The sequence below is a fragment of the Antennarius striatus genome, chromosome 14 (assembly GCF_040054535.1).
Source record: "Antennarius striatus isolate MH-2024 chromosome 14, ASM4005453v1, whole genome shotgun sequence".
In the NCBI taxonomy this organism is placed as follows: domain Eukaryota; kingdom Metazoa; phylum Chordata; class Actinopteri; order Lophiiformes; family Antennariidae; genus Antennarius; species Antennarius striatus.
Genome location: NC_090789.1, coordinates 19,345,269 through 19,368,566, shown reverse-complemented (window position 1 = coordinate 19,368,566; position 23,298 = coordinate 19,345,269). Strand labels below are relative to the sequence as shown.

Below are 23,298 nucleotides of genomic sequence, written 5' to 3'. Positions count from 1 at the left end.
ATGCAGCACTAACAGGACTTATATACTAAACTATTACTGAAACATAAACAATGTAAAATTAAAATATCAACAGTATAAAATTAAATTAAATCCATTTAACCCCTTGCTGACCTCGCCCCCCCCCCCACTCCTCCTGGGAGAGTCAGGAAAAACGAAAACAAAACAGGACATACCACAAGACACACTACACTAACAGACACATGTAGCATTAACAGGACATACACTAAAAAAATTCAAATTAAAATATAAACAGTATAAAATTAAAATATAAACAGTACAAAATTAACTTAAATTAAATCCACATTCAACCCCGTGCTGACCTCGCCACCTCCCCCCCGCTCCTCCTGAGAGAGTCATTGTACCCCCTGATGGCACGGGGCACGAAGGAGGACCTCAGCCTCTCTGTGGAGGCGCTGTGTGACAGCAGTCTGCCGCTGAAGGTGCTTCTCTGCTGGGAGAAGGTGGTGTGTAGGGGGGGGGGGGGGGGGGGGGCTGGTGTTGTTCATGATAGCCCTGAATTTAGACATGGTCCTGCTCTCCAGAACTGTCTCCACAGAGTCCAGGCTCAGCCCGACCACTGAGCCCGCTCTGCTGATGAGTCTGTTCAGACGGTCCATATCTCTTTTCCTGGCCCCCCCACCCCAACACACAATGGCGTATGACAGCACACTGGAGACTACGGACTGATAGAACATGAGAAGGAGCTTAGGACACATGTTGAAGGAGGCCAGCCTCCTAAGGAAGTACATCCTGCTCTGCCCCTTCTTGTACACACAGTCCCAGTTGAATGACCAGTCCAGTCTGCTGTCTAGCTGCAGTCCCAGGTACTGATAGTTTCCTACCACCCCCACCTCACTGTCCTCGATGATGTGAAGAGGGAGGTTCCCGCTGGAAAGCCAGCACCATCTCCTTGGTCTTGGAGACGTTGAGCTGGAGCTGGTTCTGTTGGCACCACTCCATGAAGTCAGCCCAGTTTGCCCTGTACCCCCCCCTCCATCACCCTCCCGGATACATGCCACTATAGCAGTGTCATCGGAGTAATTCTGTTTGTGGCATGTTTCCGAGTTGTGCTTGAAGTCCGATGTGTAGAGGGGGAAGAGAATGGGGGAGAGAACGGTACCCTGTAGCGCCCCCGTGCTGCTGGTCACCATAGAAGAAAAAACAGTCCCCCAGACGGACGTACTGGGGTCTGTCCGTTAGGTAGTCCGTGATCCAGCTCACGAGGTAGGGGTCCACAGCCATGGAGGTCAGTTTGTCCTGCAGGAGCCGGGGCTGGATGGTGTTGAAGGCGCTTGAAAAGTCAAAGAAGAGCACCCTGACGGCACAGCCCCTGGTGTCCAGGTAGGAGAGCACACGGTGGAGGAGGTACAAGACAGCATCGTCAACCCCAACCTTGGCCTGATAGGCGAACTGGAGAGGGTCCATAGCACCCTGCACCTGTGGACGCATGAGCTCCAGGACCAGTCGCTCTAGGGTCTTCACAACATGGGAGGTAAGAGCGACCGGTTGGTGGTCGCTGAGCTCGGTAGGGCATCCTTTCTTGAGTACAGGGACCCTGTACCCAGTGTCCCACCTGTAGGTACAGGGTCCCTGCAGGTGGGAGACGGACCTCCGGGGGGAGTCCGCAGGAGCAAACGGCCAGGGACGAGAGCCCAGCTCCTGGCGCACCGCTGGAAGAACACCACAAAAGTGGAAAATCTTATTTCAAAGTAAAATACAAACAGTTTATTTGTTCAAGACGATGACGTTTATGTCACATGACCAACCGACCTCTAGGGTATGAAGACACTATAAAGAAGAAGCATCTGCACTGACATCATCTTTAATTCCTTTTGGGGTGTTGGCCCTAAATTTGCAAAGTGAAACGCTCTGAGCGTTCTATTTGGTTTAAATGTTTTCAAATTCATCCGAGCTATTTGATTTTCCCATTGTTGAAATATACTGCCAAAATGAGTTGGCATGAGAGCAGTAAAAAAACAATAAAAATAGGGGTACCCAACACCCCCTCACTGTATTTGACTTGATTCACAAAGCTTTAAAGTTTGAAATATCAATCTGGAAATGTAAAAGTGTCCCACGGTCTTTACCTTCTCTCTCCAATAGAGAGTAGGGTTTAATCTCTCCCTCTGGCTTCTTTACAGCGACCTTCCTCAAATGGGCTGCTGTGAAGAAGAACACAGAGAACAAAAACATTTGATAAAAGTCTACGTACTATCCTTTAGATAGCACATTAACAGCAATAACCCTCCATACTATCCTTTAGACCAGTGGTCCCCAACCCCTGGGTTGCGGACCGGTACCGGTCCGTAGGTCATTTGGTACCGGCCCGCTCAGAAATAAAAAATAATTTACATTACTTCCGTTTTATTTATTTCTCAGTCTGAAAGATGTTTTATTTTGAAAAGTGACGTCTGTGCTGAATGACACACAGACGAATGTGTGCGCCTGTGCCTCTTGACAGGTCTGGGTCACGTGACAGGTTACCAGCCGTTACCCCTAAATTAAGCGCCCACAACTGCCCCAGTGTTCTGGATTAGAGTCAAACCAGATTTATCCTGAGACCCTAAAACTATCTTAATCCCTACTTCCATTTCCACCTCCTGTCTCTGTGACGTGGGATTTTCTGCAGTGACCGTAAAGAAAATCAAACTGGAGTAGACCGGACGTCTGAACACACTTCAGGTGTCATTGTCTCCGTTACCCCCAGATCAGCGGTCCCCAACCACTAATGGTCATTACTGTAATTATTATTATTTGATTGACTTGTTCACCCTTTGATTGAAATGATCAGTATTTCTCCTACATTGAATGAACTGATTGTAAGTCGCTATATTTCAAAATAAACCTCATCAGTGCTGTCACTTCAATCCAGTTTTTAATATAATTATTTCTTACAACTATTTCATTTACAAAGACGTTTATTATTAATTTATGAAAAAAAGGTTGTTTATTGTCTGTTGCTGTCTGTATTTTACATTAAACCACTGATGATTTATTATTAGACTACAGCTGTCCTGGTGTGTTAACGATTATCCAGCAAATGAAGACCGGTCCCTGAAAATATTGTCTGAGATGAAACCGGTCCGTGGAGCAGAAAAGGTTGGGGACCGCTGCTTTAGATAGTACATTAACAGCTATAACCCTACATACTGTCCTTTAGATAGTACATTAACAGCTATAACCCTACATACTGTCCTTTAGTTAGTACATTAACAGCTATAACCCTACATACTGTCCTTTAGTTAGTACATTAACAGCTATAACCCTACATACTGTCCTTTAGTTAGTACATTAACAGCTATAACCCTACATACTGTCCTTTAGTTAGTACATTGACAGCTATAACCCTACAGATAGGACAGACGTAGAAACACCAGCGACATTGGCATTGGTTTGGCAGCTCAGGACGTCAGAAGCTGACTTTTGTAAACCTCCTCAACAATGTGAAGAAAACAGAACTGAGAGGATCAAGGTAAAGAAAATGTTACCTGATCTGTTGAGGAAAAACCCTTCAAACACCACAAAGTTATTGACCTGGACAGAACAGAATTTAAAGGAGGTAAATAAACATGCACAAGGACAGAAGTTAGCGTTCAATACAAATAGAAATCATTCTGTCTGTGTAGAAACCCTGAATATTATTACAGTGTCAGGTTTTTGTTCAAGCGTAACTGGAACTTGACTTCCTACAGTTTTCAGCAAGAACACATATTCAATTTGTCTGGACCAACTATTTCATTTATTGTTAAAACACAGAAACAAGCAGACCAAATATTGATTTGGCACAAAGGTCCAAAACTAAACATTAATTCATTTTATTTCATTCATTTTTTAAACTTATTTGCATAATGTAAATATACCCTTTTGCCCGCATATATTCCCTCTATACAGGGAAGTTCAGACAGCCGACCTGCAGAGTCTCCTTCCTGGAGGAGAGATCAAATCCACTATGACGTTATTGTTGACCTCAGATTTGAAAGGTGTTTTCCGGGAAATAGTTTCTGATAGAATACTTTTCCCATGATTGGGGTCAGGGATATACTTTTTTTATTTTAACACGAGTATTTCATGTAACGTGAGACCTTTAAAGAACCACCAAAACCACAAAGATAGAGGAAACAGATCATGTGCAAATAGATTGAAGTAAAAATAAATGAGAGTTGTCAAGAGTTGAAAATCAAGATGGAAAGAAGAACAAAGAATGGAAAACAGTCTCAATGATCTACAGCTGTTTGAACTGGACGGAGTTTATTTACATACGTTGGTGAAGATTCTCATTCATGCAGGTCGTTGTGATTCTTGCTAGGTGAATATGAAGGAACTGGAGTTCCTTTTAAAGTTTGAAGAGGCCTCTTCAGTTCTGATTTTAGCTTTTAGTACAGTGTGCAGCAGATTGAAACAAACCAACATGCGGTGTTACGTTGGTGGTAAAGTAAAGAACATACCTGAGGAACACTCTTGGTTAGAAGGTAATGCTTTGCCAGGAACGACAGGAATTTTGGCGATGGCCGATCGTACGCCATCAGAACAGGCTCCAGGCTCTTGTGCTACAGCGGAGAGATGAAAACATTCAGCGGCAAGAAGAAACCCACCACATGTGAGCACCAGTTATACTACAGGGATCAGACTCCTGCTGTGACACAGGTCAGCCTTTCCTCTTCATAAGAGCTGTTTATTACAGCAGTAACCTATGTACAGTAGTCCATAGTTAAACATCAAACAATGTCATAACTGTTTGAGTAAAAAGAAAATAAAAAGTAAAATTATATATTAGTTTTAACAACGTGTTAAAACCTGGTAGTCATTAAAAAACAGTTTTAGAAATAAATAAAGATGTAATACAATTTTCCCCCCACTTTTGCTTTTCACTTAATAGTTTTATTTTCTTTTAATTCATATATTCTCCTGTGGACACTGCACCAAGCTGACAGAACCTTCACACACAGATTTCAGTAATATCTGTAGTAATATCTGTAGTAATATCTGTAGTAATATCTGTGGTAACATCTGTAGTAATATCTGTAGTAATATCTGTGGTAATATCTGTCTCTTTTCCTTCATTAACTTTTGATAGTTTTTTATTCAAGAAAGCACTTGTTGTCACTTGCTTTTTCTTCAACTTTTGCATCTTTTTCGGAGGCATGGTGATAATCAATCAATCAATAAACTTTTATTTGTATAGCACTTAATCACATCAGTAGACATTTCAAAGCGCCTTAACAGACAGACAAACCCAACAGGACTCTTATTCTTGCTCTGGAAGGTCTAACTAACTCCTCTCTCACTACAGTGTCTAAAACACGCAGACGTTATGTTGCCATTTGGTCGATTTTAAGAAGGCAGAATCGCACAGCTGAGCTTTGCGACAAGAACATAATGGCGAATTCCAGGTTCGAAATTAAAGTAGGAGAAATAGAAAAATTGTGAATGTTTTTGTTGAATGGAATTGCACTTAAAGCTGACGCCGCTGTCTGACGATCGTGCGTCCCTCAAAGGTCTCTCAAGGTCCAACCCCACGTCCATGACGTGAGAGACCGGTAACGGCACAAAAAAGTACAGGATTGCCAGGTACGGCGAAGTATGGTGGGTGGTTTTATTGCCATCCAGGCTGTTACGGTAGCCATGAAGGCCTGCCTGGATCCACCTGGAAACTTGTGTTGGCCAACGGGGCTCTGGTGAAGCTAGGTGGACCAAACCTTCACTTAGTGGACCAAAGAAGATTACAGAAACATTTATGAGAAACTTTCAGCAAGGTTGGGAAGCAGAGGGTGTCTCTCCCCAGACAAGAATGACACTGGACAACAAAAGCCGTAAGGAGGTTGTTCAGCTGACTCTCCTTCTAACAACCAAACACAACACAAAGATTGACGCCTGGAACATTAGAACAACGTACCAAGCGGGTAAAGCAGCCCAAATTGCAGCAGAAATGAAGCAATATAACCTATCCCTAATAGGGCTCAGCGAAACAAGATGGACTCAAGCAGGTAAAACACAACTCTCAAGTGGCGAAACAATAATATACTCAGGTCATGACCAGGACAACGCCCAACACACAGAGGGAGTTGGTATCAAGAGAAGCAGCCAGGTCCCTCATAGAGTGGGAGGCAGTGAACGAGCGCATAATTACAGCAAGGTTCTTCACCAAAACCAAGAAAGTCACCATCATCCAAGGTTATGCACCGACAAATGAGGCAGAACAGCAAGCAAAAGACAACTTCTACGACATACTACAACAAATCATCAATAAGCAGAGGAAAAAAGACATCATCATATTGACAGGAGATTTCAATGCCAAGATAGGCCAAGACAACACAGGAAAAGAACAAATAATGGGCCAACACGGCTTAGGGGAAATGAACAATAATGGAGAACAATTCACAGACTTCTGTGCTTTCCATAACCTCATCATAGGAGGCAGTGTGTTCCCGCATAAAAGAGTGCACAAAGCCACCTGGGTTTCCCCAGACCATTAAACCGAAAAACCAAATTGATCATATATGCATCAGCAAAAAATTCAGGAAATCCCTCCAAGACGTCAGGGTGATAAGAGGAGCGGATGCAGCTACAGACCCTTACCTCCTAACTGGAACACTAGAAATTCACAAATACAGCAAGAAAAGTCAGCACAAGGTACAATGTCAGCCTCCTCCAGGACCAGAACATCAGAGAGACATTCAAACTAAGCCTCTCAAACCGGTTCCACCCGCTGAGCCCACTGGAAGAACAACATCAAACAGTGGACCAGCGATGGCAGAACATGAAGGAGGCATGGATAGAGACATGTGAAGAAACATGTGGAAGGAAAACAAGACAGCACAAAGAGTGGATCTCAGGAGAAACTCTGCAGAAGATACAGACCCGTAAACAGGCCAAAGACAAGCAAAACGTCAGCCGTACAAGAGCTGCAAAAGCAAAAGCACAACAGGAATACACCTTGATAGATAAACTGGTAAAACAGAGCATCAGGAAGGACAAAAAACAATTCATCAGCAACTTAGCAATTCAAGCAGAAGAAGCAGCAGCTCAACACAACATGAAAGCCCTCTGCGACATCACACGGAAACTGACTAACAAACGCAAAACCCAAGTCAGATCAATACTGGATAAAGAAGGCAAAACACTCACAAAACAAGAGGACCAGTTGAAGAGATGGGCTGAACACTTCAGGGACACACTGAGCAGACCCAGACCAACTGAACTAGCCAACATCCCTCCCTCGGCATACCCCCTACAGCTTAACACAAACAAACCCAACGAACAAGAAATAAAGAAGGCTATCCAAAAACTAAAGCACAACAAAGCACCAGGACCTGACGTAATCCCCCAGAAGCCATTAAAGCAGACTCAGAAACAGTGACAGCTCTACTTCACCAACTTTTCGGACAGATCTGGGAAGAGGAACGAGTACCAAGTGACTGGACTGAAGGCCACCTTGTGAAACTTCCCAAAAAAGGCAATCTGAAAGACTGTAACAACTACAGGGGCATCATGCTTATATCTGTTCCAGGAAAGATATTGTGCAGGATCCTCTTAGAGAGACTCTCAAAGAGATAGATAAACTACTCAGAGAGCAACAACCTGGTTTCAGACAAGAAAGATCATGCACTGACTGCATCGCCACACTCCGCATTATTATTGAACAGACCATGGAATGGAACACTTCTCTCTACCTCACATTCATTGACTTCCACAAAGCATTTGATAGTCTGGACAGAGACACTCTATGGAAACTCATGGCACACTATGGTATTCCAAAGAAGTTCATGACAATCACACAACAGCTATATCTACAATCAGTAATACACAAGTAATACACAATGGTCAGCTCACAGACAGCTTCACAGTAGAGACAGGAATCAGGCAGGGCTGTTTACTGTCTCCTTTCCTCTTCCTCTTGGCAGTCGACTGGATAATGAAGAAAACAACAGATGAGCAAAATCTGGGCATTCAGTGGACAATGTGGTCTCAATTAGAAGACCTAGATTTTGCAGATGACATAGTCCTCCTGTCCACCACCCAAGCACATATGCAAACCAAATTCACAAAACTTGCCGAAACAGCAGCCACTACAGGACTTCACATAAACAAAAGCAAAACAAAGGTGTTAAATATTGACCACAAAACAAACAACACCATAAACCTGGATGGAGAGATAATGGAAGAGGTGGACACATACACATATCTGGGAAGCATCGTAGGGAGGGATGGAGGCAGCAAGACAAAGACATAGAAGCTAGAATAGGGAAAGCTAGAACAGCTTTTCTAATACAGGTATGGAACTCCAAACACATCTCCAAGCAAGTTAAACTCTGCATCTTCAACTCCAACATCAAGTCAGTTTTATTGTATGTGCGGAAACATGGAGAACCACAAAACCAACAACAAACAATCTGCAAACATTCATAAACGAATGCCTACGACACATCTTAGGAATTTACTGGCCCAACACCATCACAAATGCAAAGCTCTGGCAAACCATACAACAAGAACAAATAGAAACCCAGATAAGACTCAGGAAATGGGGCTGGATCAGGCATACCTTGAGAAAACCAGCCTCCAACACAACTAGGCAAGCCTTCACCTGGAACCCTCAGGGGAAAAGCAAACCGGGAAGACCTAAAAACAGCTGGAAAAGGTCTGTCGAGGCAGAACTCGAGAAAGGAACATCTTGGAAGGAAGCAGAGAAGATCGCTCAACACCAAACCAGCTGGAAGAAGTTCATTAATGACCTATGCTCCCCAAAGAGCCAAAGGGTTTAACTAACTTAACAGACAGACAAACCAAACAGGACTCTTATTCTTGCTCTGGAAGGTCTAACTAACTCCTCTCTCACTACAGCGTGTAAAACGTGCAGACGTTAAGTACTGTATTTCACCGCTGGTTTCTTAAGCCCGTTTTTACTTTAACAAAACCATTTTGTTAATGGCTTAACTTGTGTTTGATGTTATTGTATTAATTCTCTTGACTATAGTTTGATCCTTGATTGATGGAGTTCTGTGGGTTTCTGACAAATTAAAAGAGTTCATGTTACAATAGACAAACTTTTTTTTCTGTGCAACTGTAATGTTTGTAACATGAATAAATAATAAATTGAGTGTTATTTAACATAAATAAGTTACATTTGTTACATTACATAGTTACATTTAGTTACATTTATAAGTTACATCTGGCCCTTTAAGGACAGCCATTATACTCATATAGCCCTTGGTAAAAATGAGTTTGATACTCCTGACCTAGAGTCTGAGAAACTTTGTAGTCCACCAAGGGCTGGGTATGGACTCAGACCTTGTGGAGTTTGCATGTTCTCCTCATGTCTACATGGGTTCTCTGTGGGTTTTCCGTAGGGGGAAACCATGGTCCAAAAAGACGCAGTAGAGGTCAATTGGTGTCTCTAAATTGCCCAAGGTGTGAAGGGTCAGTTCTGTTTCTTGACCAGGCCTCCTGCCAAGTGTCACCTGGGATATGCACCATTTGTGCGACAACCTTGCGCAGGATGAGTAGTTCTAAACCATGAACAGGTCCATTTGTCTTTGCAGGCCAGATCTTCAGGCACACATAAGCAGTGTTATCGATGAACTCCGAAAAGCCTCAGCAATGGTGAGTCTCTCTAAAGTGTGAAGTGTGTGTGTGTGTGTGTGTGTGTGTGTGTGTGTGTGTGTGTGTGTGTGTGTGTGTGTGTGTGTGTGTATGTGTGTGTGTGTGTGTGTGTGTGTGTGTGTGTGTGTGTGTGTGTGTGTGTGTGTATTTGTGTGCGTGCGTGCAAACAACCAATGGTCCCAGCCCATTAAGAAGGCAATAAAATCCACAAATGAGCCTGTGTAGTCCCACCTGTGGGGTGAAAACCACTTCAGATGACGACCTCATGGAGCTCATGGAGAGAAGACCAAGAGTTTACAAAACTGTTATCAAAGAAACAGTCTAAAATAGAAAACATATTTAGAGTTCTTTCACTTCTATGTTTTCTCTATAGTTCCATTTATCCTGCTTATAGTTCTGATGATGGACATAGTGAGGAAGACGTGAGGGCAGTTGGTGTTAGACAGGAGGCTGATATGGAAAAGGTTGACACGCTGTGGAGACCACTAACGGGACACACCCAGAGAAAAAGAAGCCAGACAAAAATAGAGCTTTTTGGTCTGAACTCTCACCGTGTTTGGAGGAAGAAGGATGAGTACAACCCCAACCGTGAAGCATGGAGGCAAAGGGGACAGGACGACTGAACCGTACTGACGGGAGGATGGATGGGGACATGTAGCTCCAGATCTTGACCAACAACCTCCTTCCCTCAGTCAGAGCAGTGGAGACGGGTCATTGCTGGGTCTTCAAGCACGACAACAGCCCAAAACACAGCCAGGGCTGAGAAGTGGTTCCAGAAGAAGCATCTCCAGGTTCTGGAGCAGCCTAGCCAGTCTCCAGACATGGACCCAATAGAAAACCTTTGGATGAAGCTGAATGTCCGTGATGTCAAGCAGCAGCCCCAAACCTGATGGAAGACGATCTATGTGGAGGAGTGGACCATACTCCTGAAACCTGAGTAGAAGGATCTGGAGAAGATCTGTGTGGAGGAGTGGACCAGAGTCCTGCTGCAGTGGACAAACCTGATCAATGATCAAGAACTACAGGAAAGGTGTGATCTCCCACTGTTGAAGAGACTGTGGGAGACAGAACCTATGATTGATTTTAAAGACTTTTACAGACTTTATTAATGGGAAAAGCTTCTAAGCAGTTGTCAAACATTAAGTTCATGGTCATACTTTTTTTGTTTATTTTTTCTTTCCGGACATGTTACGACAACAGACTTCACCTTCCTCACATTTGCAACATCAACAACGACATCCAAAAACAGTCAGGAACAGGATAACGATAGAAAGACGAGGGAGAAGGCCAGTGTGGGTAAGACCATAGATCAAAGCTAGTGCTTTGATCTATGACAGTAGGTCAAAGCACTAGCTTTGATCTTTTACCTAGTTGGTCAGGGTAAAATTTTGAATTCAGGGGTGTCGCAGGATGTTGCAGTCTGTGACTGCCTTGGTACTAGTTTCATGTTTTGTCAGTGACTTTTAATAGTCCGTTCCGTGTGATGTTTTATCGTCCTCCGTCTTTATCTTGATAATGAACAATGCAGCGAACATCTCATCTTTTCCTTACACAAATATTTTGGTCTAACAGGTGATATTATTGGCCTGATCGGCTGCCAGGCCTGTAAACTTATCCATAAAAGTCCAAACTTGATTTAAAACATCTCCACAACCATCATCTGTCCTGTTTACAGGAAACACCAGACACTTAAGCTTAACTTGAACCATTGTGTCCCCAGGCCCAACAGCTTCCAGCTCCCATCACCAGTGCTTCCAAGCTGCAGTCCCAGCAACACCAGCTGTACCTGCTGAAGGAAGGAGAGAGAAACGGGTAGGTACACACCCTCCGCCTTCATCCGTCACACACTCACACACACACACCCTACTGCCCAGTGCCTGTCAACACGAGTGCTCCCACTGAATTAAATGTTGCTCAACTGGTAAACGTTTACAAGCCGCCACAAGAATCCAACTATGAGGGGCTCGTTTGCCAGACCTCACCCCCACCCAAACAAACCTCTGTCACTGAATATTCTTATCCTGCAAACAGAGGACGAGGTGCGATTGTGGGATTTCTCAAGGTCGGCCACAAGAAGTTGTTTCTGCTTGTGAGTCAATGTTTCCCATATTTCCTTTTAAGGTGAATCTAAAGTCATGAATTGAAGGTGGAACGTGTGTGTGTGAACGTGTGTGATTGTTTCTCCTCTCCAGGACCTACAGGGTGTACACATAGAGGCGGAGCCACTCTGTGTTTTGGATTTCTACATATCAGAGAATTTGCAGCGACACGGCTACGGCCTGGAGTTGTTTGACTTCATGTTGCAGGTGAGCTTTCCTTTATCCGGACCACGGTTAGAAAACTATTACGACCCATCTACATGCAGCCCAAACGTCTCTGTTTGAGGTTGTGATTGGTCAGGAACATCAGTGTTCTTGTGTGCGTCCTTGCGTCTTTGACGCACATTTTCTGACAGGGACGCACGATCGTCAGACAGCGACGCCAGCTTTAAATGCACTTCCATTCAACAAAAACATTCACAATTTGTCCATTTCTCCTACTTTAATTTCGAACCTGGAAATCGCCATTATGTTCTTGTCGCAAAGCTCAGCTGTGCGATTCTGCCTTAATAATCTGGTGGTTTTTGAGAGGAGGGCTCTGTAGCGCCTACCAGAGGGTAGACTTTTAAATAGTTGGTGTCCAGGGTGTGTTGGGTCTGAGATGATCTTCCCTGCCTGACTCCTAACTCTTGAGGAGTACAGCTTTTGGAGGGAGGGCAGGGAGGTCCCAGTGATCTTCTCAGCAGACCTGATTGTCCTTTGCAGTCTTGTCCTGTCCCTTTGGGTGGCAGCACCGACCCAGACTGTGATGGAGGAACACAGAACCGATTCAATGACTGCCGTGTAGAACAGGACCAACAGCTCCTGTGGCAGATTTGATTTAACTAGAATTAAAGTCCAAGTTTTTTTCCAGCCCGGATTGAAATGAAAAAAAGAAAAAAAACAACAACTATATTCTCAATTTCTATCGATCTGAACCAGCGGAATTCTGAATCCATACCTTCAGCTACAGCGGAATAAAAAACCTGGACGACTTCCTAGTCGGACGTTTTTCTGGGGGACAACAAGCGGAAGTCAACAAACACGTTTAGTAGCGTTAGCTTCTACGTTCCTGAAGTCAGTTAAAGTCTATTTTGTCTTAGTTTTTGTGGTATTTAGTTCAGTTAAAAAATGTTTTCATTTGATTCTTTTGGAAATTCATTTGTAAATGGACTAAAAGCTGCTGAAGAGGAAGTTTTTGGAGCTTTAAGAAAAAATACCGTCAAGAACGAAGAAGAGAGAAATCATCAACGCCGACTGCTGGATCTCTGCCTCAGAGCCGAACTGAAGTTACACAGGATAGGTAAACAACACGTCATTTAATGAACGAAACAGAAGATCTGACGGTCAATTCATCCATATTTTAACAAACAACTGATTTCCTGGCATGTCTCCGTTTGTGTGACAGTATTAGTTTGTAGTCACAGATAGATATATACTTTATTAATCTTCTTCTTTTCCTTTCGGCTTCTCCCTTCAGGGTCTCCACAGCCAATCAGTGTCCTCCATCTAACCCTGTCTTCTCATCCTCTTCTCTCACACCAACTACCTTCATGTCCTCTTTCACTACATCCATAAACCTCCTCTTTGGTCTTCCTCTAGGCCTCCTGCCTGGCAGTTCAAAACTCAGCATCCTTCTACCAATATATTCACTATCTCTCCTCTGGACATGTCCAAACCATCTCAGTCTGGCCTCTCTGACTTTATCTCCAGAACCTCTAACATGTGCTGTCCCTCTGATGGACTCATTCCTGATCCTATCCATCCTGGTCACTCCCAGAGAGAACCTCAGCATCTTCATCTCTGCTACCTCCAGCTCTGTCTCCTGTCTTTTCCTCAGTGACACTGTCTCTAGACCAAACAACATCGCTGGTCTCACCACAGTTTTGTACACCTTTCCTTTCATTTTGGCTGAAACTCTCCTATCACACATCACACCTGACACTTTCCTCCACCCGTTCCATCCTGCCTGGACACGCTTCTTCACCTCTTTTCCACACTCTCCATTGCTCTGGACTGTTGAGCCTAAGTACTTCAAATCCTCCACCTTCTTGATCTCTTCTCCCTGTAACCTCACTCTTCCACTTGGGTCGCTCTCATTCACACACATGTACTCTGTCTTACTGCGGCTAACCTTCATTCCTCTCCTTTCCAGGACAAACCTCCACCTCTCTAGCTTCTCCTCCACCTGTTCCCTGCTCTCACTGCAGATCACAATGTCATCTGCAAACATCATAGTCCATGGAGATTCCTGTCTAACCTCGTCTGTCAGCCTGTCCATCACCATAGCGAACAAGAAGGGGCTCAGAGCTGATCCCTGATGCAGTCCCACCTCCACCTTGAACTCCTCTGTCACACCTATATACTTTATATACTTTATATATACCTATACACATATATACTTTATTAATCCCGGAGAAAATTGCACTTATTGACTGCTCAGGCATTACATAAGGAATAAATACCACAAGACATACACTACACTAACAGACACATGCAGCACTAACAGGACATACTGAACTAAAACTAAAATATAAACAGTATAAAATTTTAAAAAATAATCAATTACAGGATTTGTAATTAATCTAATTAATTGTATTTTAATCTCACACTTGCTAAAGGCCCCCAAATAAATAATTTGAATTCTAGGACATTACAAAATTGCAGTGCATTACTAATCAATAGAACACAACATGAAGAAAAGATTTTTTAACGCTCCAGTGGATGTCATGGTGAGAGCGGGACTCGAACCATCGATGGTTGGGTGATCCGTCTTCAAGATGATTGCGCTACCGCCGAGCCACTGCCGACCCAATAGTCCTGCATTTGTTCTTCTTGTCAATAAACTTACCGCCCAAAGGTCAGAGTGGGCTTGCCTCGCTCTCCTGTGTCGTGTCCATCTCTGTACGACGTAACGTCACTGCAGCCTACGGCTCACTCAATTGGCCAAATTTAAAATGCTTGCTCATTGAGTTGCCACTCACGAATAATTGCATTAATTTTTATAGCGTGTTAATTTGCAGCGTACCGTATTTTCCGCACTATAAGGCGCACCTAAAAGCCTAAAATTTTCTCATAAACCCATAGTGCTCATTATAATCCGGTGCGTCTTATATATGGATTAATATTCATATTAATATTGGTTAAAAACATGATCGCTGAAAAAAAGCCGGCAGTCTGGCTGCCAGTCATGCTGCACTCCGCCACCAGAGGAGCCCTCTAACAAGGCACTCGGGCCCACGGCCCCTAACAACGGTAGTCAAGGGGCGTCACCGAAGTCCCGGCTCTGACTGAGCTGCTCTCAGACGGTAGAGCAGACTAGGAGCACCGGTGGTTACGTAGCAAAACATGAGGAACTTTCAACAATTCTATTAATAAAGTTTGACTGACTGACTGATCTCAGTATTTCCTAACTATTTGGCGTCGGAAATAACCCACTTTAAACTGAATTGGTCTTAAAAATGCCATTGTGCTGTCATCTGGAATCTAGTGACGGTCCATTCTATTAGTCTGTGGAAACACACGGAGAAACTGGCATAAAGGTGAATGAAAGACCCTCAAAGCTGAACTTCCAGCCTTTTCTGAAATGTCAAGATCAGTCACTGCTAGCAAAGGTGTGTGGTTTGCTGCATTGATTTACAAATGTAGTTGATAGCTCTGGGTGGGCGGCGGAGGGGCGCACAATTTCCTCCGGGATTAATAAAGTATCTACCTACCTACCTACCTACCTACCCACCCACCCACCCACCCACCCATCCATCCATCCATCCATCCATCCATCCAGGCTTGTGTATTCTGTCTGCAGCGACGTGCGGTGAGATTCACAGCAGTGACATACCGAAGTTAAAGTCAGTTCTAGGAGTAAAACAGCGTCACGTTTGACAGTAAATTAGTAGCCTGACATTAAAAACTAGTTAAAAAATTGTTTAGGACACACAGCAGCAAATAGCTGCATGGTCCCCTGTGGCGCCCCCGTGTTGCTGGTCATCATAGAAGTCAAACAGTCCCCCATTCGGACGTAATGGAGTCTGTTTGGTAGTAATGTGATACTCATTTTGTTGTCCCTCCAGATGGCCCACAGTGTCATGTCTGTAAGGAGGAGGAGGAGGAGGTTCCTGCTGACCAGCAGCTGTGGAACCAGGAGGTAAAGTTCAGTGTGGACCAAGAGGAACCAGAGCTTCTACACCTGAAAGAGGAACTCCAAAGCAGTCAGGAGGGAGAGCAGCTTGTAGTGAAGCAGGAGACTGATGCCAAAAAGTTGACTCCTACTGATGAGGAAAATGACCACAGTGAAGATCAGACTCTGGACATGAAAGCTGAAGATGGTGCAGCACAGACAGAGTCTGTTGACAACATGCCAGTTATAAGATCTGTGGTGGGAGCAGCAAACATTGACCTGCTGATCTCTAACAGCTCTCATGTATCTGTCAGCCATGAAGAGAGAGGAGAAACAAGTAGAAAAGATGCTGAGATTGAGTCTCAGTTTCAGTCCCAGAGAACCAGTAACACCAGTAAGAAGCCATATGTTTGTAAAATATGTAAGAGGGGTTACACGAACCGCAGTACTTTGAAATCCCACATGAAAATCCACACATGTGAGAAGCCATGCAGGTGTGAAACATGCGGGAAAGATTTTATGAGCAATAATGGGTTGATAGTACACAAAAGAATCCACACTGGTGAGAAGCCTTACAGGTGTGAAACATGTGGGAAAGATTTTTGTTTCAGTAGTGGGTTGGTAACACACAAGAAAATCCACACAGTTGAGAAGCCTTACAGGTGTGAAACATGTGGGAAAGATTTCAAAATAAGTGCTTATTTGGCTAACCACATGAGAGTCCACACAGTTGAAAAGCGTTACAGGTGTGAAACATGTGGGAAAGGTTTTATGGACAGTAGTGTGTTGATAGTACACAAGAGAATCCACACTGGTGAGAAGCCTTACAGGTGTGAAACTTGTGGGAAAGGTTTTGTTAACATTAGTGCGTTGAAAAGACACGAGAGAATCCACACTGGTGAGAAACCTTACAGGTGTGAAATATGTGGGAAAGGTTTTAGGTCCAGTAGTGGGTTGGTATCACACAAGAGAATCCACACATTTGAGAAGCCTTACAGGTGTGAAACATGTGGGAAAGATTTTAGGTCCAGGAGTAGGTTGGTATCACACAAGAGTGTCCACACAGGTGAGAAGCCTTACAGGTGTGAAACATGCGGGAAAGGTTTTTGTTCCAGTAGTGGGTTGGTAACACACAAGAAAATCCACACAGTTGAGAAGCCTTACAGGTGTGAAACATGTGGGAAAGATTTCAAAATAAGTGCTTATTTGGCTAACCACATGAGAGTCCACACAGTTGAAAAGCGTTACAGGTGTGAAACATGTGGGAAAGGTTTTATGGACAGTAGTGTGTTGATAGTACACAAGAGAATCCACACTGGTGAGAAGCCTTACAGGTGTGAAACTTGTGGGAAAGGTTTTATTAACATTAGTGCGTTAAAAAGACATGAGAGAATCCACACTGGTGAGAAACCTTACAGGTGTGAAACATGTGGGAAAGGTTTTAGGTCCAGTAGTGGGTTGGTATCACACAAGAGAATCCACACATGTGAGAAGCCTTACAGGTGTGAAACATGTGGGAAAGATTTAAAGTCCAGGAGTACGTTGGTATCACACAAGAGTATCCACACAGGTGAGAAGCCTTACAGGTGTGAAACGTGCGGGAAAGGTTTTTGTTCCAGTAGTCGGTTGGTAACACATAAGAAAATCCACACAGTTGAGAAGCCTTACAGGTGTGGAAAATGTGGGAAAGATTTCAAAATAAGTGCTTATTTGGCTAACCACATGAGAATCCACACAGTCGAAAAGCGTTACAGGTGTGAAACATGTGGGAAAGGTTTTATGGACAATAGTGTGTTGATAGTACACAAGAGAATCCACACTGGTGAGAAGCCTTACAGGTGTGAAACTTGTGGGAAAGGTTTTATTAACATTAGTGCGTTGAAAAGACACGAGAGAATCCACACAGGTAAGAAGCCTTACAGGTGTGAAACATTGGGGAAAGATTTTAGGTCCAGCAGTGATTTGGCTAAAGACGAGAGTCCACACATGTGAGAAGCTTTACAGGTGTGAAACATGTGATAAACACTAGATAGAAAAAAGACTTACAGAAAGCACATGAGAATACACACAGAGTTAGAAGCCTTATAGTCAATGTGTGGAGACCTTTTCAAGTACATTTTTGACAGAGATAAAAGAGCAAGTCAACAAACCTTATACAAAAACATCTGCTGACAGGAATGGATTTCATATAGAATCAATAAAGGACATACAGGACGGAATGATATTACCACTGACGCACATTTGTAATCTGTCATTCCTAACACAATGAAAATTACCAAAGTTGTACCATTATATAAGAATAGGGCTTCACATGAATTTACCAATTACTGGCCTGTCTCATTGCTGCCCTATTATTAAAAATTCTAGACAAACTTATAACACACTGGATAAATTCATAACAAAGCAATCTTCTGAATTACAGCCAGTACGGTTACGGAGGAACCATTCTACTGCTTTAGCACTAACCGAAGCAATGGAAATTAGCACTGATGCCATCGATCAAATGTTGCATTAAATAGGACTCTTTATTGACCTCGAGAAATCTTTTGACACAATTGACCATGGAATTCTAATTCAGAAATTGGAGCAATTTGGGGTATAGTACTGGAATGGATAAAGAGCTACATAAACAAGAGATCGCAATATGTCACATGGGAGGGAGGACATCAACAAGATCAGACATTATACTGTATGTGGGGTACTACAGGGGTCAGTCTTGGGTCCGAAACTGTTTATACCATACAAAGATGACGTGTAAGTTTTCATGTGTCCAGAAAATAATATTTGCAGACAAAAAAATTGTCCAAGCTGCAATGTTAATATATTATCGCTGAATTTGAGTAAAGTCAAATACATGTTATTAAACGGGGAATAAATATCATGGTAAACGAGGTAAACATAGAACATGTTCCTGAATACACAGTGCTAGGGGTAATCCTTAACGAGATGCTACCTCCGAAGCCTCTTATAAGACAACTTTAAAATAAACCAGCCAAAAATGTGTCCATATTATAGAAAGCCCAGAAACTGATAAAGAAGGTGCTTTATATATTGCATTGTGCATTAGTTCTGCCCTATCTGAACTACTGCGCGGAGGTGAGGGGAAACATAAAAGCGGTACACAGCCTCTATTACTCAGTAATAAAGCCATAAGAATTATTCACAATGCCCATTATAGAGTACACAAGTCAGTTCATTCATGACATCGTAATTACTTAGGTTACATGACCTCAGAAGCTATAGGACTGCTCAACTCATTTATAAGGCAGCCAACAAATTCTTACCACAAAAATTCACTAGTCCATCAATCTTCTACCACGTATCCGTAGTCGGGTCGCGGGGGCAGCAGCTTTAAAAGGGAGCCCCAAACTTCCCTTTCCCTGGCCACATCCACCAGCTCTGACTGGGGGATCCCAGGGCGTTCCCAGGCCAAAGTTGAGATAAAATCCCCCCACCTGGTCCTGGATCTGCCCCAAGGTCTCCTCCCAGCTGGGTGTGCCAGAAACACCTCCCTAGGAAGGCACCCGGAAGCAACTGCACCAGATGCCCAAACCACCTCAGCTGACTCCTTTCCACGCGAAGGAGCAATGACTCTACTTTGAGCCCCTTGCGAATGGCAGTGTTTCTCACCCTATCTCTAAGGGAGACACCAGCTATCCACCTGAGAAATCCCATTTTCGCCGCTTGTATCCGCAATCTCGTTCTTTTGATCATAACCCATCGCTCATGACCGTATATAAGAATGAAGGATAAGAATGAAGACTTAACAGTAGACGAAGAGCTTTGCTCTCCGTCTACCGTTCAAGCTCTCGGCTTAGCTCCCTCTTTTTTCAAGCTCTCGGCTTAGCTCCCTCTTTGTGGCAACAGTGTGGTAAAACAACTACAATACGGCTCCTCCTGCCCCAATTCTCCATCCAATCTCACGTTCCATTGTTCCCTCACTCGTGAACAGGACCCCAAGATACTTAAACTCCTTCACTTGTGGAAGGACCTCATTCCCCACTCGGAGAAGGCAGTCCACCGGCTTCCTGCTAAGGACCATGGCCTCAGATTTGGAGGTCCTGATCCCTGCAGCTTCACACGCAGCTGCACACCAGACCAGTGAGTGCTGCAGGTGACAGACCGATGATGCAAACAGGACCATATCATCTGCAAAAAACAGCGATGTGATCCTCAGCCCACCAAACTGTAAACCCTCCTCACCACGACTACGCCTCGATATCCTGTCCATGACAATCACGAACAGAATTGGTGATAAAGCGCAGCCCTGGCAAAGGCCAAAAGCCACTCGGAACAAATCCGACTTACTGCCGAGAACCTGAACGCAGCTCTCACTTTGGGCGTACAGGGATTGGATGGCCCTGAGGAGAGGCCCCCTCACCCCATACTCCCACAGTACCTCCCACTGTATATCCCTATGGACATGATTGTACACCATCTCTAAGTCCACAAAAGACATGTAGACTCCTCTAGCATCCCTGCTAGAGTAAAGAGCTGGTCCGTTGGTCCATGACGAGGACGTAACCCACATTGGTCCTCCTCAATCTGAGGTTCGACAATCGGCCGGACCCTCCTTTCCAGCACCTTGGAGTAAACTTTCCCAGTAAGGATGAGGAGTGTGATGCCCCTGTAGTTGGCACACACCCTTTGGTCCACCTTTTAAAAAGAGGAACCACCATCCCAGTCTGCCACTCTTCCGGCACTGTCCCAGACTTCCATGCAATGTTAAAGAGTCGTGTCATCCATGACAGCCCCTCAAAACCCAGAGCCTTCAGCAATTTCAGATGAATCTCATCAATACCTGGGGCTTTGCCACCATGAAGTTGTTTAACTAACTCGGTGACTTAGCCCAAAGAGATTGATTTGAAGCCTCCTTCATCCTGCAGCTCTGCCTGTGCCTCAGAGGATGGGTCGGTTGGGGTAGTTCAAATGAGGAGTTCTTCAGTGTTCCTTTCACCGACCGACAACCTCCTCAGTCGAGGTCAACAGTGTCCCATCCTTGCTGTATACAGCTTGGATGGTCCCCCGTTTCCCTGTCCTGATGTGTCGGACAGTCCTCTAGAACAACTTTGGTGCCGTTTGATAGTCCTTCTCCATGGCCTCTCCGAACTCCTCCCACACCCTCTGTTTTGCCTCCATAACAGCCGACGTTGCAGTCCTTTTGGCCTGTCGGTACCCTGCAACTGCTTCAGGAGTCCCCAGGGATAACATGCCCCTGAAGGCCTCCTCCTTCAGTCGGACGGCTTCCCTGACCACTGGGGTCCACACCGGTGTTACTACCCCTAGAGGAACCCAAGACCTAGAGACCACAGCTCTCAGCTGCAGCTTCACTAATGGAAGCTTTGAACATCGACTATTCAGGTTTGATGTCCCCAGCCTCCTCAGGGAAGCACAAGAAGCTCCTTCGGAAGGGTGAATTGAAAGCCCCACGGACAGAGTCCTCCTCCAGACATTGACAGTTCATTCACACTACTTATTTGGGCTTACAAGGTCTATCCAAAGGTTTCCTCCGCCAATGGACCCAACTCACCACCAGGTGGTAATCAAGGTTCAAGGTTACTTTATTTAGTCTCCGAGGAGAAATTTGTCTTGGACATACAGACTTGCAGCAATACATGCAATACATTACAGGACATTACAGTACAGTACAATAAGGCACACAGTGACTCATACACCCCCACAGGTCTAAACACATCGACCACTCTCATAGTAATACTTAATAAATACTAATAAATAGATAAGAAGAAAAAACAGAGCAGCATGTATCTAGTGCAACAAGAGCCACATTTTTAACAGCGTCTCAACGTCATCTCCTCCCGCCCCTTCTTCCTTCTGCTATGGAATTATTAAGGAGCGTAGTTGATATAGGTATAAAGGAGAACTTAAATCTGTTGTATCTCCATTTAGGAATCAGTTGACAGCTCTGCCCCTCTCTTCACCCAAGTGTCCAAAATACACGGTCAAAGGTCAGGTGATACAATCACAAAATTGGTGATTGACCTCTGATCCGGGGTGCACTGTTAATAGGTACACTTATGAGCATTCTTGTGCTCGAACACGGTGTTAGTTATTGACAATCCATGACTAGCACAGAATTTCAACAACATAACACCGCTCGGGTTTAGATCAGGTAGGCCATTCTTCCCAGTCACGCCCTTCCAGATGTCTCCATCATTGCCATTGTGTACATAGAAGTCCTCCAGGAGAACAATTGAGTCCCACACAGAGATCACGTGAAGGACCCCATTTAGGGACCCTAAGAGGGCCAAATACCCCAAGCTGCTATTTGCTCCATACGCACAAATAACAGTCAGAGTTTTCCCTCCCACAGCCTTAAGGCGTAGGGAAGCGACCCTCTCATCCATCGGGGTAAAATTGAACACAGCAGCGCTCAGCCGGGGGCTTGTTAGTATCCCCACACCTGCCCAGCGCTTCATGCCTGAAGCAACTCCAGAGTAAAATGAGGTCCAACCCCTATCCAGGACATGGATCCAGATCCAAGGCTATGCGTGTAGGTAAGCCCCACCAGATCCAACTGGTAATGCTCCACCACCAACACAAGCTCTGGCTCCTTACCCGCCAGTGAGATGACATTCCACTTCCCCATTAAAGCCAGCTTCTGCTGCCCGGGTCTGGTCCGTCGTGACCCCCTGTCATCACTGCCACCCATATGGCAGCGAACCCAACCCCATTGATCTGCCCTGCGGGTGGTGGGTCCACAGGGGTGAAAATGTTTTTACTAGTACGCTTCGATAATAGTGATTTATTTTGCTGGTGTCCAACTGTGGAACAATTTGGACAACAAAGTTAGGAGTCTTGGAACCCTGTCTGCCTTTAAAGTAGTGTATAATGATCTGTCATTGTTATCATTGCAAGTTTACAGTACAGATGGAAATGTTGGTTAACTCCTAATATGGTAATAGGTTAATGTGATTGTAACAATACTGTACAGAAACTATAATAACACTAGCAAGGTCAACTTCTTGTTTTGATCATCTATAGCAGGAGTGTCAAACTCATTTTCACCAAGAAAACACAGAAAAATTTCTTTGCTTCTTTGTCTGTTTTAACATGAATCCTTTTAATTTGTTAGGTTATTAAACCCACAGAACTCCATCAATCAAAGTATCCAAATGAGTAAAGAAAATAACATCAAACACATCAAGATATTAATTTTGTTCAAGATAGCTTTGTTAAATTTGAAATGGGTTTAATTACTGCATTGTGGGACTTGTAGTTTTTGACCTATTTATTTTTAGACACTATTACCTTTTATGCTCATGCGGGCCAAATAAAATGATGTGGCGGGCCACATTTGGCCAACGGGCCTTGAGTTTGACACATGTGATCTTTAACATTGACAAAACTTGCTGTTCCTTCCAAGAATGTCAATGTGACTGTGCTCTGGGTGACCTCCGAGACATTGATAAGAGAAACGAAGGACTAGTGACAGCGACTGAGAGATTCTATGAGGCTGGAGAGATACATAAGACACTGTCAAGTGTC

At 44.1% G+C, this 23,298-nt stretch overlaps 2 protein-coding genes across 4 annotated transcripts; one reads left to right on the top strand and one right to left on the bottom strand.

The window, feature by feature from the left end:
• Positions 1 to 852: 852 nt before the first annotated feature.
• On the bottom strand, positions 853 to 5,624 carry LOC137606958 (alpha-tubulin N-acetyltransferase 1-like). The gene is made up of 6 exons (XM_068332319.1): positions 5,616 to 5,624; positions 4,446 to 4,547; positions 3,489 to 3,534; positions 2,088 to 2,162; positions 1,438 to 1,670; positions 853 to 942 (listed from the first exon to the last, which is right to left on the bottom strand). The coding sequence occupies exons 1-6, from the start codon at positions 5,622 to 5,624 to the stop codon at positions 853 to 855; spliced, it is 555 nt and encodes a 184-aa protein (XP_068188420.1).
• LOC137607121 (alpha-tubulin N-acetyltransferase 1-like) lies at positions 4,533 to 19,208 on the top strand. Of its 3 annotated transcripts, XM_068332615.1 has the most exons (6): positions 4,533 to 4,644; positions 9,537 to 9,597; positions 11,318 to 11,409; positions 11,629 to 11,686; positions 11,790 to 11,903; positions 15,746 to 15,970. In XM_068332615.1, the coding sequence occupies exons 2-6, from the start codon at positions 9,595 to 9,597 to the stop codon at positions 15,821 to 15,823; spliced, it is 345 nt and encodes a 114-aa protein (XP_068188716.1). In that variant the 5' UTR covers positions 4,533 to 4,644; positions 9,537 to 9,594; the 3' UTR covers positions 15,824 to 15,970. The 3 variants fall into 3 exon arrangements, with proteins under 3 accessions (XP_068188716.1, XP_068188715.1, XP_068188714.1); XM_068332614.1 differs by lacking the exon at positions 4,533 to 4,644 and having other exon boundaries at positions 9,295 to 9,597; XM_068332613.1 differs by lacking the exons at positions 4,533 to 4,644; positions 9,537 to 9,597; positions 11,318 to 11,409; positions 11,629 to 11,686; positions 11,790 to 11,903 and adding an exon at positions 12,704 to 12,978 and having other exon boundaries at positions 15,746 to 19,208.
• The last annotated feature ends 4,090 nt before the right edge of the window (positions 19,209 to 23,298 follow it).

Bases quoted from the DNA above. Each gene is read 5' to 3' on its own strand.
- LOC137606958 (XM_068332319.1), bottom strand. The intron at 1,671-2,087 runs GTAAAGACCGTG...GTGTTCTTCCAG, and splicing joins CTCTCTATTGGAGAGAGAAG to CGGTGCGCCAGGAGCTGGGC. The intron at 943-1,437 runs GTGCAGGGTGCT...TGGTGCCAACAG, and splicing joins TGGAGCTCATGCGTCCACAG to AACCAGCTCCAGCTCAACGT.
- LOC137607121 (XM_068332613.1), top strand. From the start codon at position 12,807: ATGTTTTCATTTGATTCTTTTGGAAATTCATTTGTAAATGGACTAAAA. The intron at 12,979-15,745 runs GTAAACAACACG...TTGTCCCTCCAG, and splicing joins ACTGAAGTTACACAGGATAG to ATGGCCCACAGTGTCATGTC.